The sequence below is a fragment of the Lytechinus pictus genome, chromosome 7, assembly GCF_037042905.1.
Source record: "Lytechinus pictus isolate F3 Inbred chromosome 7, Lp3.0, whole genome shotgun sequence".
Taxonomy (NCBI): Eukaryota; Metazoa; Echinodermata; class Echinoidea; order Temnopleuroida; family Toxopneustidae; genus Lytechinus; species Lytechinus pictus.
In genome coordinates, this window is record NC_087251.1 from 49,147,267 (window position 1) to 49,161,403 (window position 14,137).

Below are 14,137 nucleotides of genomic sequence, written 5' to 3' on the forward strand. Positions count from 1 at the left end.
GTACCTCGAGCGGGCTTGTCAGGATAACGTACTAATACAGGGCAGGAGAGGTGGTCTTGCACGATTTCCTAGGAACTTTTCTTTCCTATCTTTCCTTTACTTTTTTTAACTGATATAGATTGAACAAAGCAATTATTCTTTTTGAAAAAAAAGGGAAAGCAAATTTACAAGGCAACAATAGTCAAAACTGACTAGTTTGCCTATTTAAAATAACAACAACAACAGCCATATTGCCCCCTCAAAATTTGTGCCTTATGACGCCATTGCCTGTTCCATGGTATGACCGGGAAATTTTTGGCTCTTGCCCCCCCCCCCCCCCCCCCCCTGGGCCTGGCCACCGACCCCTGTTACGCCGCTGGTCACCGACCCCACCCATGGGCTATCGCCTCCAATGGCGTGCCGTAATTGGTAAAAACTAATAAATATTCATTGTTAACAGTGACGTCATCATCAAAGGGAAACTCAGAAACAGATCCGAATTATTTTCGCAGTACCGGGTAGGCCTATATATGTGACCTTGTAAGATATATATTTTCGAGATGGCAGAAAATACTCCTTCGTCTTCATCATCATCGTGTAATGAAGAATTTCAAGTGACTCTCCAAACGGTACCCGACGTTGTTCTCAGTCACGTATTGTCGTATTTATCCTACGAACAAATTAGTCAAGTACGGTCGGTAAGTTGAACGTGACGTGAAAGAAAACGTGTGGGACAATGTGAATGAATGATGCGGCGCCGCGCTGAATTCTGATGACAAGCTCACAATCACAAAGTTTCATGACCAGCGGCAGCGCCAGTAGCTCCACCGCCGGTACGGCGGTGCACGTGCTGAAGATCCAGCGGCTAACGGGGGGGGGGGGGGGGGGGGGGCAGGCTGCCCCCGGCGGATTTCACTGCACTGGTAAGAAAAAAAAAAAAGCCAAAAAAAGGAAGGTGGGGGGAAGGGGGAAAAAGGAAAGGAAACAAGTGAGAAGAAAACTAAGAAAAAACATACAAAATGGAAAACGGAAGGAGAGTGAAAGTGGGAAAAGGAAGGAAGAACATGTGAGAAAGAACAAATCATTCCGAAATATAGGCCTACTAATATATTAATGTCCATGCGCAATGAGTCGCCATCGGCGGGCTTCAACCTTCAATTTTGCAACAAAAAATAAAATTCTTACCCAAATCTTTGTATGAGATAAAAGTATCCACCAATCCTTTCAGATATATGAAAAACTTTTCTCCTGAAATAGCTACATTTTTAAGTAAGAACGTCATGAATTACGTACATGTACTTCCGGAACGGCGACACAATGACGGGTAAATTTTTAGTTGCCGATTCGAAAAATCCAATACATTCACTACACAAACATATTGCGCATGCGCACACACACACGCACCGATCGTACACATAAGTGCATTGACTCAGCTGCGTTGTTGAAACCGCTCCGTGGGTTGAGATATATGTTGAGACGCCACCCTCTCTTGTTTTGATAACAATTGTCACCCCCCGTTTCAGAATGAAATGATCGTGAGAATTTTTTTTATAATCTATATTTTGATACCAAATATTGGTAACTTGAGCGGGCAGCTTTGGAAACATCGATTGCTTAGTGTGGGCGTCTCAAATCGTTGCCCGAGAAAAATGGCAGCTAAAATTTGCACCGTACGGACCAAGTTTGCAAGTCTGACTTTGACTGCACTAAACTCCTTTTTCTTTTGCTGGATCTTTTAACCAAACATTGCAGCATTTCAGGGAATTACTGAGGATTAATATCAGCTGCCACAAGACACTTTTCAACTTTGCAAAAGATTTCTAGAACCATTTTGGTCAAGCAGTGACAGGTGAGTGGCGCAACAGTAAAAAAATTGCACATGGTGACTCACTGCGCATGGACGTTAGCATGATTAGAAAGAAAGGGAAATAAATTTAAAGATGACAAAGTGGCAAACAAAAGCGGGAAATGCAGGTAGAATGGAATGAGCTTAAAGCTAAATTTGAAAATGAAGAAAAGGGACAAGAAAAAAAGAGAAAGAAGAACTTAGTAACATGACCGGGCTGCCGAGGGTTCTAAATGCGGATTAATTAAATTGAATATTCGAGTAAATTGTCATTGAAATCGACCGTAATGAGTTATAATTTCTGCTTAAATATAATGGAAATTATTGCATTAGGACCAGTATAATTGTAGAGTCCTTGATTTGCAACTGTTATATTTGATCAGTTCCACAGAATTGTTAATTATTATGTTTTTGATTTGAAAGTGGTACTATATTGTTAGAGGAATGCACGAATACCGGTGTTAGTTATTTTTAGTGATGCGTCGGGCAACACCCACTTTATACGTCCATTGACACACTTGAAATAGCAGCCGACAAGACCATTTGCCAGTGGACGCTATACGTGTTGGTGTTGGCATAGCCATGTTTTAGACGGCTTAGATATGGGCATGCTGACGTGGCTTTGTAAACGACGCCATGTTTAGGGCGTGGCTTACATGTATATAATGGAGATGTCTAAGCTTATATACACCACCTAGGGGATCTGTTGTATACGAATAAAGAAATACATTCAACGCTAGTCACCGTCTCCCGACTCTGATTTGTTGGCTCAAAAGGGGTGTCGGATCACAACATCCAAAACGTAATCTTCAGAGCATTTTCCAAGGTGTTACAATTCTGCTCTCGTGGACCTGATTCGTAGGTTCCTGAAGCCTTCATGGCATGTGTAAAGCTATATAAACTTATACGAATTCAAATGGGTAGCGAGCTGCATGTAGCTGTCTACATGCAGTGCACGAGGCAGTGCAGTGGTGCTGGCCTGCGCCTGGGTATGTATCATATCATAGATACAGCGCAGCTAGCCAGGATGGATGCACACACCCTTTTGATAGTTCAACTGATCCAAGACCAAAGAATTAAGTGTTATGTTAGCGTTGGATCAATGTAACACTTTACATGTACATTTAACCAGTCTTAAATGAAGAAAGGGCAATGCAGGTTACAGTACATTATATACATGTACATTTATTAAAGATGATTATAACTTGATAATGATGATGACAAATACATGAGAGTAAGTCAGATGGTGACTGTCCTCTTAAGATGAAGATAAACTCTGCGGTATAAAACATAAACTCTTCTGTAGCTCTAAAACCAGAACTCTAATCTATCTGCATGCTGGAACCAATCTCTAAAACAATTCTCTAATCCGAGTTTGGTTCAGAAGTGAACTCCTGGTATATTGTTCTGGTTAAGACTCGACAGCCACACAGGTGTTGGTCAACCTTGGACGCTTGACCAAAACAATCTGTACGTCATAACTTAATTCTGAATTGGGGCAAGTGGACCTTATAGTAAGGAGGAGGAATGTAGTCAATAGGAAACCCATAAAATGTGTGTGCGTCAGAAGTGTAGCTGGAAGACGAATGAGTAATACCTTCTTAAGAAAATGTGAGTTGGTAAACAAATAGGGCCATATTCTGAACTCAGGGTTTAAATTAAACCCTGGTTTAACAATGGAGAGCCAATTGTACCACAAATCTCTATTAGTACATGTTAAATGTATTAACTATTATAACAGTCTCAGAAGGATAACTGCAATATCTTCATTATAAAAGCAAAGGGAAGCAAAATAGTAAATATAAGAAATATACAATATAAGCAGAAATTTTGAGTTATTGGCTCCCCATAATTTTAGCTCTGAGTTAGACCATGGTCTAAGTTAAACCTGACTTTTTTCTGTTACATTTCCTGTAGAAGTATTGATGAAATATTGATTGTGTATTGATATATTATTGAATATGTGAGATATGTCTTGTCATCGCATAACATTAGAATGCCCAAGAAACAAGTTCCAGGGCATCAACATATTTACTAAATATCTAGTTCCAGGGCTTCATGATTAGTCATGTTATTAGTTCCAGGGCATCATATTTACATAAAAAAGATTTAGTTCCAGGGACCCCCACTTTCATAATGAGCAGTTCCGGGGCCCCTTAATTTTGACTTGCCAGTGGCACATACCTTCTACATATTGGGTTGAGTCCCCCCCCCCCCTATGGACCCTTCCTACATTAAGCTTTATGTTCAATCACTGGCATACAGAGGGGGGGGGGGGTCTTGGTTCCACATTCAAGGGGAAATAAAAAAAATATATATTGGAGGGAACGTAATGAAATAAATGGAAAACAATGAAATGTGTTATTTGATGAATAAAATGGAAAAATCTATCACATGATTAGAATTGCATTTCAAAAGGCCAAATGTTTTTAGGCTTGCTTTGCTCACTGGCGACTATTTACAAATTTTCCCACATTGCTATGTTGTGCCCCTCAAAATATTTGGTTCATTACTTTATTGCGTTGAATTATATGTTTTGTGTAAAAACTATATATTCGCAATTGATTAAAAATAGTGGCAATCTGTAAGGTTTAAAATGGCTTTGATATCAAGAGGTTCCGGGGACTCAGCCCAGACCCCGACCGCATAGCACTGGCGTACAGATGGAAGGGTTGGGCCATGGCCCCAAAAAGTTCTACAACTAAGAACAAAACAGAAAAGGAGGCAAGAAAAGCAAAGGAAAAGTGTAAGATATGATGTTATTTACTGAATATAATGTCAAAAATATCTCAAAGTTATTTTCTCATGAAAAGGTGATTTTTTTTTCTTGCTCGCTTGGGATTGACATTAAGCAGCTTTTTGGCACATGCGCCACAGCTGTGCCCCTCTTTTTTTTTCACTCTTCACGCTACTGCCACATAGGGCTTCGCGCATAATCATAAAAAAGAATCCTGTTGAAAGTGGCGTACAGACCAAAAAAGAAAGAAAAGGGTGAAATATGAAATTATTTTCTGAACATTATGTAAAAATTTTAAACAAGATTGGACGTTTGTACTAAAAAAAAATCTACCAACTGAGCCAACACACCGGTCAAGATGGCGGCATTACATGAACCATATTTTATATTTTGTCACTGTTCCTAAAAAACCTATTGGTGTAGCATTTTGCAAAGAAAAGTAAGATTTTGATAATCATAATAAGTATCCTAACCTCATATTCTTGTGAGTGAATTATTTGGGCACTTTATTGACTGCTGAATTATTCAAGCATTTGTGCAATTCTGCTGATTCATTATTGTCTTTACAAAATAATTTGATATAATGACCATCTTGAAGCACTAGTGCTTTTCCACAATACACCAACTTTGATATTATATTCTGTATATCATATTTTATGTATCATATTTTTTCTATATATCATTATCATATTTTCTAATTCTTACTCCCCATTATGTACAGTTATGTGCAAGATTCAACCTCATAGGTCAACAGGTGCTTAACCAAGGCTTCTCCAAACTTGACCGCTTCCACAGCCAATGTGCCAAGGAGCTCAAAGCCCAACTGCCACGCAGAGAATCAGAACGAAGGATGCATCCTCTCGCAAGGCATTGTGACATTCTCTCTGCTGTCGAGACAAGGCTGTCACTCCTTGCAATGACCTACACAAAGTACATTGACCTACAGCTCTGCTGCTTCATACCTGGAAAGGTACACTGTAGTTCTTGAGTCTGATTGAACCTCATAATTATCATTCATTGATTTGGATTTGTCAGTCAGTTCCTTTCATTTTCTTTTAATGAAAAAACTACAATTCATTCTTATGGTGTAGATGGGAATAGGCTCTGCTTATAACAAGCATTGTTTCCTAACATTCATTCAGTAGAGGAAGTGTGAAAGCTAAGTTCACATGAAGATATAAAATATAGGTGATTGTCGCCTAATTGTCGTACTGGATGTCTTTTTTGTGTTCCCTCATTCATTTTATACATGCATGCTTATATTCCAAAAATTTCAGGTGAAAATGAGTTAATTTCTTATGGCAATAGTTACATAAGTTATTTCATAAGATAGCATATGATATGAATTGTTTTCTGTTACCAGAGGGGAAGGGGGTGCTTTGCACTGCTGGCCCACTACCAAGAGGGAGTCTTGTTCGTAAAGGGTTGTAACTCCCAGTGGACTGTAGAAGAACAACTGATGATTTCCTTGGTAAATGCATGAGGGCACCTTGTTTACCGGTAACTAGATTTGGATGGATACATATGTCATCCTCTCTATGATATTGAATTTTCTTAGGTTATTGATGAAGCATTTAAAGTACTCCACCTGGTAAAATTCACCAAGGTCCCTCCACCTACACATGAGCTCCTGCAGGAGCTAAGGGACCTCTCCTCCATGGCCATGGAGCACTTTGATGAGAAGATTGTTCCTGACCTCAAGAAGAAGTCAGGAGTTGAGGTTCGTCCTTCCAACCTTGTCAACCACACACTTTCAAGTGAGTTGCTGTATTTAGATTTTGATTTTGGGATGAAACTGCTGATGTTTTTATATTTAAGTGATATTTAAATGACATCTAGATAGAGCACCCAAGCATGTATGTCCCCTTTCTTTTCCTTTCCCTCACTCTCTTTCCCCTCCCTCCCCCTTTCCCTTCCTTTTAGTTCCCCTCTCTCTCTCTCTCTCTCTCTCTCTCTGTACATGAGAGTATTATAATAACAAACGGGGGGGGGGGGGGGAATTTCTCGGTTTCTATGATGGTTTTGCTTGCTTTCTTCATCCTTAGTTAAGAACTCTTTGTTCAGGAAACTTGTCTGTGTTTTTCTTGTGTTGCATACGCTGGACATATTTTCCAAGAATGATAATGAGTGTATGAGTTTATGGATATAAATGAATAGTTGTTTTAAAAGGTAACGACAGAAGTTGTCCCTTCAATAACTACATTTGGTGGTTGCCCCTCGAGTGTTCTGTGAAACGTCAAATAAATATTGAAAAAGTAGCAAAAAATAATTTGTTTTATTTGACTCGTTTGTTAAACCCTATCAGGTCATAGTCTGACGGGTGAGTATTTGATATCAAGCAAAATAAATAATCATTTTATATTTTACTCTTTCGTTTAGCTCTATCTGGTCGTAGTCTGAAGGTCAGCTCATCTCTGTCAGTTCCTTCAGGAAGCCGAGAGCAGTTCGGCAAGCTTCACTCACAGTACAAAGCCACCCTTGCCTCCTTTAACACCCATCGAAGAGAGCTCCAGTCCTGCAAGGCCGAGCTCCAGGAGATGCGCAAGATCTCCGATGAGCAGAACAAGAAGATGACGCAGCAGCAGCAGCTGACCACCGAACTGTCTAGTCGGCTGGCCTCTCAGAACCTGAGGGTGACTGAGCAGGAGAAACGCATAGCAGAACAGGACAAGAGACTCGCTGCCTTGGAGCAGAAACTTGAGGCCTTGTCAAAGCCATCCCAGAGAACTGTTGCAGGTGTTGCAACCAAGAGGAAAGCTGATGACATCTCTGGAGGAGGTGATGGTGCTGGAACACCATGTAGCAAAAAGGATAAAGTCTAGCTGAAGATAAACCTCCTTAGCTCTCTTTCTATGTACCTGAGGGTATTAAAAGACTATTAACAGAAAACTGCTATTTATCGATTCACTGGTGAATGACAGTAAGTTATTTGTTTGTTACAAAATATCAAACAGAGGAGCCAAACTGTTCTGAGAGATTAGTGATCAAATTGGTTTCCGTATTATTATCTGTGTATCCCCTTGTGCATGCGTAAGCTTTGATTTTGTATTCTCAAATTTTTCTGTGTGTAGATGAATAGAAGAGCTTTCAGCAGATATTTCAGGGCAATATATAAATGGAGAAAGTTGTTATTTCTTTGAAATTTTGTTGCTTAGGCAGGGTTTTTTAAGGGAAAGGGGAATTATGGTAACATCAGCAAAATAAGTCGGTCATTTTTGGCTGTGTTAGAGCAAGAAAAGAAGAACAAGGCAAGAAAATAGTCCACTGGGAACACTCTGTTGAGTTGAAAGTTTATCACAACAGTTTTGTTTTATAGCCAGATCTAAACTTATTTATTTTTACAGTAGATCTATCTCTGTCCAGCTGTCACTTCAATTTAAGGTAGCAATTGCAGCACAAAAAAGGAGGTGCCCTGAATTGCGAAAAGCAATAACAAAACATGTTTTTCAATAATCTTGTAATTCAATTAAGTATCACCATTACATACAAAGACATTTGAAGTCACCGTCTGTATCTGTATAAAAAAATCATGTTGGTGGTATTGAAGAAATGAATCATGGATCTATTTGTAATTTCACGAGGTGCTTGACTGCCCTATTACGCCTATCTAGTTCTCAATATGTTTGAAAGAATTGTCACAATAGACCAGTTCGTAGTTACTCATAGACAATTTTGGTCAAATGACCTTTCATTTCTTTCATTATGATAGGCAGATTTCAAAGCAAGATGTTACGTAAGCTTGCCTTACATAGCAGGATGAAAAAATTGAATAGACCAGGTGACTAGAATAGCACACCAATGAACACTTTATGAAGGTATTTGTTGCATTCCTACTTTGAATGCATATCATAGCATGTTGCACGATGCACTTGGCAAACTGTAAAGTACCAGTCGTTCGTGGACGCATTGTTGTTTTTTGTGGATGTAAATGAAAAACACAATTCAAAAGAATATATGAATAATCAAGACATCAAAGTTGGTGCTTATCTCATTAGATTTTAAACCACCATGTCACTTTAGTACAAATGACCTTCCTCTGATCATGTGTAGAATCTTTTGATCATGCGCAGAAAGGAACTACGAACTGGCTTATTGTCATGAACTCTGCATACATGCACTTCTAGTCATTTGTAAATTAGCACTATCCCCAAGTTATATTTCTACTTCTGTCACTGTCTACTCTTTCCAGTTATATAGAAAAATGTATATGCCTTACCAAGCATTTTTCTACAAGCCCCTCCCACCCCCCCCCCCAAAAAAAAAGGAACAATGATGGAGCCAGTTTTACAACTGCGATGAGATGGTAAATGCAACACTTTGATAAATTTGATTGTAAAGGCCCTTGGAAATATGTTTTGATAGCAGGTTTTGAAGTCACAAATTGGAAGGATACGACGCTCAATAGGGCATACATGCATTACAATTTTACAAGGAAAAAAAAAAGTTTTAATTTTCAGAGTGAAATACGTATTTTGAATGCTCCGTACAGGTTGCCATTTTCACTGCTGTCCTTGAGACTTCACTTCTTATCTACTACCTCTTTGGATATGAACATGGAGAGAAATGATAAGTGGTCCTTGATAGATTTGTCCTAGATTTCATGCTTTAAATAGTTGAACTTTTATCAATTTTGTAATCATGAGTTATTCAAGTGATCAGGCAGTAAGGCTTTGGAACATCAGCAACTGCTTTCCACTGTTGGAAAAGACTTTTAATTTTCATTTTACGATTACTCACACATTTTTTTCACGCTTTCCTTTATATGTTTTTTTCTTTCCTCTTATTCTCCTTTGTTTATCCCTGTCTCCTTGCCAATTTTCTTGGCAGTTACTGAATCATAAAGTTGAGAATCCATTTAGGTTTTATATTATCTTGCCCATTCATAATATTGCTCCCTCTCTCTTTCAGTCCCTTTGGCTTTGTTATCAGACATTACTCATGAGGGAGAGAGAAACGATTTGTAAACCTTCTTTGTTCATTACATATTTTATTCAAATTGGCAATGGTTACAAATTTCTTTTTATTGTTTTTATCAGAATAAAAAAGACGTTGATGATGCTTGTTTTTGGGAGTTAATAGATTTCCTAATTTGTATAAAGTGCTTTTAATGTTCCCATCATATTAACAATTCAAAGATTTTTATATTTTATTTTTCTTTCAATATTTTTGAGGAGTGAATGGAAGATACTGATGCGACAAAATTTGATAATGTATGGGAGTAATTTATTATGTTTATTTTGATGTATTTTGTATGATTTTTAGGGGTCAGCATCAAAGTTATTGCATAAAATTAAAAATACAAAATATGGTCACATAATAGTTTGTACTGAACTGCTTTTCATTCAAATTATTGTATCTAAATCAATCATGAAGTAAAAATATTAGAATAATATAATCTGAATAGGACATTGAAGGGCCTTGATTTGTTATGAACTTTTTAGACTTTTGTGCTCAAATAATTTCAGTGGCATGCCCAATAGTTTCAATGGCATGCCAAATGTGTAAATGCAGAATGTAATTCTGTCTGTCGTCCTTGATCTTCCCATTTTTGCTAAAAATGAAGTATGCATTCAAGATATTTATATGATTATATAAGCTAGGTCATATGACAGATTTTTTTGTTTATTGGTACACTCTCCCTGCCTTTGCACAATTTGTTATACAAAAGCATGACAAAATTCTGTGTATGTCTTGTGTACAAATTTTCTTTGGTCAAGGTGTGAAAAAGGGTTGGGTGGGGGGGGGGGGTGGCTGATCCCACACTTTTTCCAACATACAAAAATATAAAATTACCATTACCTGGGCGTTATGATATGTGCAGAGCTGCCAAGTAGTATGGATTTTCTGTATTTAGTACCAAAAAATGAGAAGAATACTGATGGTTTCATGCACAATACTAATTTCTAAAGTTTCAGTTTTATGTTGTATTATGTGTTGTCCTAATGTACTGATTTTCAGCTTTGAAAATACTCAAATGTTCTTGTTCAGGTTGGTAGCTGTGCATGTGCCTGTAATCCAAGCTACGTGGGGAAGTTACAAATTAATGCAGAGGTTTGTGCCCTGGTCACGTTTTTGTACAGTGACATTAATGAACCCTGGTCACATTTTTTGGATGGTGACGTTAGCAAATCAGTCCTAGATGTAAATATTCATATCTGATTGATATTCATCTGAAAAAACTCTGTTACACACACACACACAATTCTGATTTTGATTTTTTACATGGTCACCCCATCCCCCAACCTTTCAAATTTAAAATCTGTTCCATGCTGGGGGGGGGGGGGGGCACTTCCATTGACGAGTGGATACCTTGCACAACCATGGGGTCTCGAAAAGCACCCTAAACACGTATTTTCCATTTTCTGAAAATGCACCCCTTAACAAGTATTGGCGTGTGAAACCCTACCCTTAACAAGTATTGGAAACAAAATGATACTCTTAGCAAGATCCCTGCATTGACCCCCTAAACAAGAACAGCGATATTTTTATTGTTATGTCACGGACGTCAGTCGTCGATTTTACCTTCACCTACATCATTGGGTTTAGTACAGCCCCACCTTTCAATCTCGCACAAATCGTACTCTAAACACGTAGTGTTGACTCTTGGGGCAAAAGTACATCCTTTATAAAACATTTTAGTCTTAACTTTTTACACCCTCGCAAATTTGACCCTAAACACGTAGCTTTCATAGCAAAAATAGATACCCTTTTTTCCTTATTTTCTTATTTTAGTGTTTTTTCTTGAAAAAGACATCCTTTTACGTGTTTTTTTGGTCGCGCGCGAATGGTATCCACTCGTCAATGTAAGTGACCCCCCCCCCCCCCCCGGGTTCCATGGTCCCTGATATGTAGAAGCTTAAAGTATCTATAACATTTTATATGTATACTGAATACACATAGATGAAAGATTGATGACTGCAAAAGAAAACTTTCAACTCAATTAGCAACAACCTTCGGGATATATTGTATAGATTACCATAGCCAGCAGCAGTAGCCTCCATGTTAATGTACTAGTATAAAAATTTGATGTTTGTTGACTGTTATATGATTCATGCAAGAATTAGAGAATGGTTTTGTAATTAGTTTTGCTGAAGTGCCACATTTAGTGTTGGAAATCAGGGGAGCATTTCATGAAACAATTGGTCTGAATTTCAATAATTATTTGTTACAAGCTACTGAAATGCATGCATCTGATTGGTTCAAAGCAACTTTGTCAGTGAAAATCACTCTTTGTTCCATGAAACATACTGCACCACTATCCAACACACAAAGGAAGTGAAGAGTCATGGTTCAACCTGTCCAAAGAGCAGCTCTTGTCCTTTAAAGCAGGTCCTTAAAGACACCAGGCAGGGGTCGATTGTAACAGAGCCCCGTAAAGGGAAGTTCACCCTGACAACAAATTTTATTGTAAAAATATCAGAAAAAAATACTAGAGAATATTGGTGAAGGTTTGAGGAAAATCTGTATGAGAGTAAATGTTATGATTTCAATTATTTGATTTGTGACGTCATATGTTAGCATCTTTCCTACATATCGTATTGTTAAAAATCAATGAAATGTCATTTTATCAGAAATTTGAATATGGTTTTTATTGAACCTTCAGTATATCAACACATAAATGATTTTACACCTGATTTTAATAAGGAAATTTTAGAAAGTCTTCATGAACCATTAAAAAAAAAATGAAATTTATACATTTTATATTACATGACTAATGGGTCAGCTGCATGTTTTTGAAGCCACAAATCATAAATTTGAAATTCTAATAACTTTCTTAATCTTAATTGGATTTTCCTCAAACCTCCAATATTTTTTGTCTGCTATTTATAAACAAAAATTCTCCAGGGTGAATTTCCCCTTTAAGCTTTGAATAGGAGGCCATTTATTTGGCCCCAATATTGCTATTATTACCATGTATACTGTACGCTACTTCCAAAGACATGGGTGGTGTTTCACAAACTGTTCGTGAATGAACAACTACGCATAACAGGAGCGTGTTCTTGGGTGCCAAGTTAGCTACATAGGGATGTCATTAGCACAAGAAGTTCACCATTTGTCTGTAAAGTCATGTGTAATTTATGAACAACTTCATAAAATGGCTCCCTGGTGCTTCTCAAGTGGTTTACACGTCACTAATTGAAGAATACTTTCAATTAGAATTTGTTAGTGAATGATTACTGTCTACCAATTTAGAAGGGTGCAAGTGTTTGGGTATATTATAGTGATGGAGGAATATTCTTTCATTTTTTACAGATATATTTATAAGGTCACATTGACTAGGGAGCATTTCATGGAGCAAAGGGGTCAATGATTTTCACTGACAACTGTAATAAGCTACTGAAATCCTTGTATCTGATTGGCTCATAACAAATAAGATGGTGAAAAGAACGATTTGCTTCATGAAAAACACCCCTTATTACTACAAATTTGCACTTAAGTCTGAAAGTAATTTTTGCAACATTTTGATGAAGATTTGACTTTATTATATGCTGACTCATTGCTCCTCCTTTCCACCGAAAACAGAAATACCATGTACATTTTGTCGGTCATTTTTTCTTCTTAATTACAGATGATGTCCTGAACTTCATAATAAAAACTGTAGACAATTTGACGAATTCATATTGTTTGAAATCCATTCATTTTGCTGTGGTCTTCAGTCAATTCATGTTGGCAGTGTTTTTATTTTTAGGGGCCATCTTTAGGTTCTTTTTTATTTAGTGCAAGTGGTGAAATTGTAATTTTAAAATAGTTTGCAGCACATATAAGTTGAAAATTTATTATTAGATGTTTTTATAATAAAAATTTCTGTATGTACAGTATATGTATGTAATTTCATGGCTGCAATTTCATGCAGTGCAGAATTTTAGAATTTTTAATTGGTTGTGAACCATTTTGTAAATTGTATGCTATCTCGCATTTCACAACTAGAATCGTTCACATAATAGGCATATATGTACATGTATGTGCGGTTTGGCTATAATGAATGACAATTGATGCCCCAATGCCTGGATGATGGTGACCTTCAAGGATATAGCTGGCCTCAAGGACACCTTTTGCCATGCTTGGCCTTGTCTACATTTCCGCAAACCTTGGATAGAATTGTATTTTTTTCAGCCTGCATTAAAATAATATTCTACTTTTATATAGAGTTTATCACACAAGAATGACGTCTTGAAGCGCTTCACAGATCAGAGTGGATATCTCCTTATTTGTGATTACCTCACGCTCCCCCCTCACACACACGCACATAACATAAACGGTAAATTGCCAACCCGTCCACTCACCACATGGTTTACCTTCATTTAGTCTTATGCCTATTCGTCCTTCAAAATTTCATCTAACATCCATTTTATTTTCATTCATTTTGCCCATTCACTTAGTCCAATCAGACCAAATGGTATATGGAATAAATGGCTATTGGACCAACTGGTTATTAGATGAAATAGTGAGTGAACGAAATGGCAATTAGACCATGTGGATAGTGGACGAACTGATGGTAGACCAAATGATAGTAGACAAGTTGGTGATTGGACAAATTGGCATTAGACCAATTGAAAATAAACCATATAAACACA

General features: G+C 37.5%; 1 protein-coding gene across 1 annotated transcript; it reads left to right on the forward strand.

The window, feature by feature from the left end:
• The first annotated feature begins 428 nt into the window (after nucleotides 1–428).
• LOC129264264 (F-box only protein 28-like) lies at nucleotides 429–13,177 on the forward strand. The gene is made up of 4 exons (XM_064102997.1): nucleotides 429–677; nucleotides 5,284–5,532; nucleotides 6,121–6,319; nucleotides 6,942–13,177. Exons 1-4 carry the CDS (start codon nucleotides 540–542, stop codon nucleotides 7,382–7,384), a joined length of 1,029 nt encoding a protein of 342 aa, XP_063959067.1. The 5' UTR covers nucleotides 429–539; the 3' UTR covers nucleotides 7,385–13,177.
• Nucleotides 13,178–14,137: the final 960 nt, after the last annotated feature.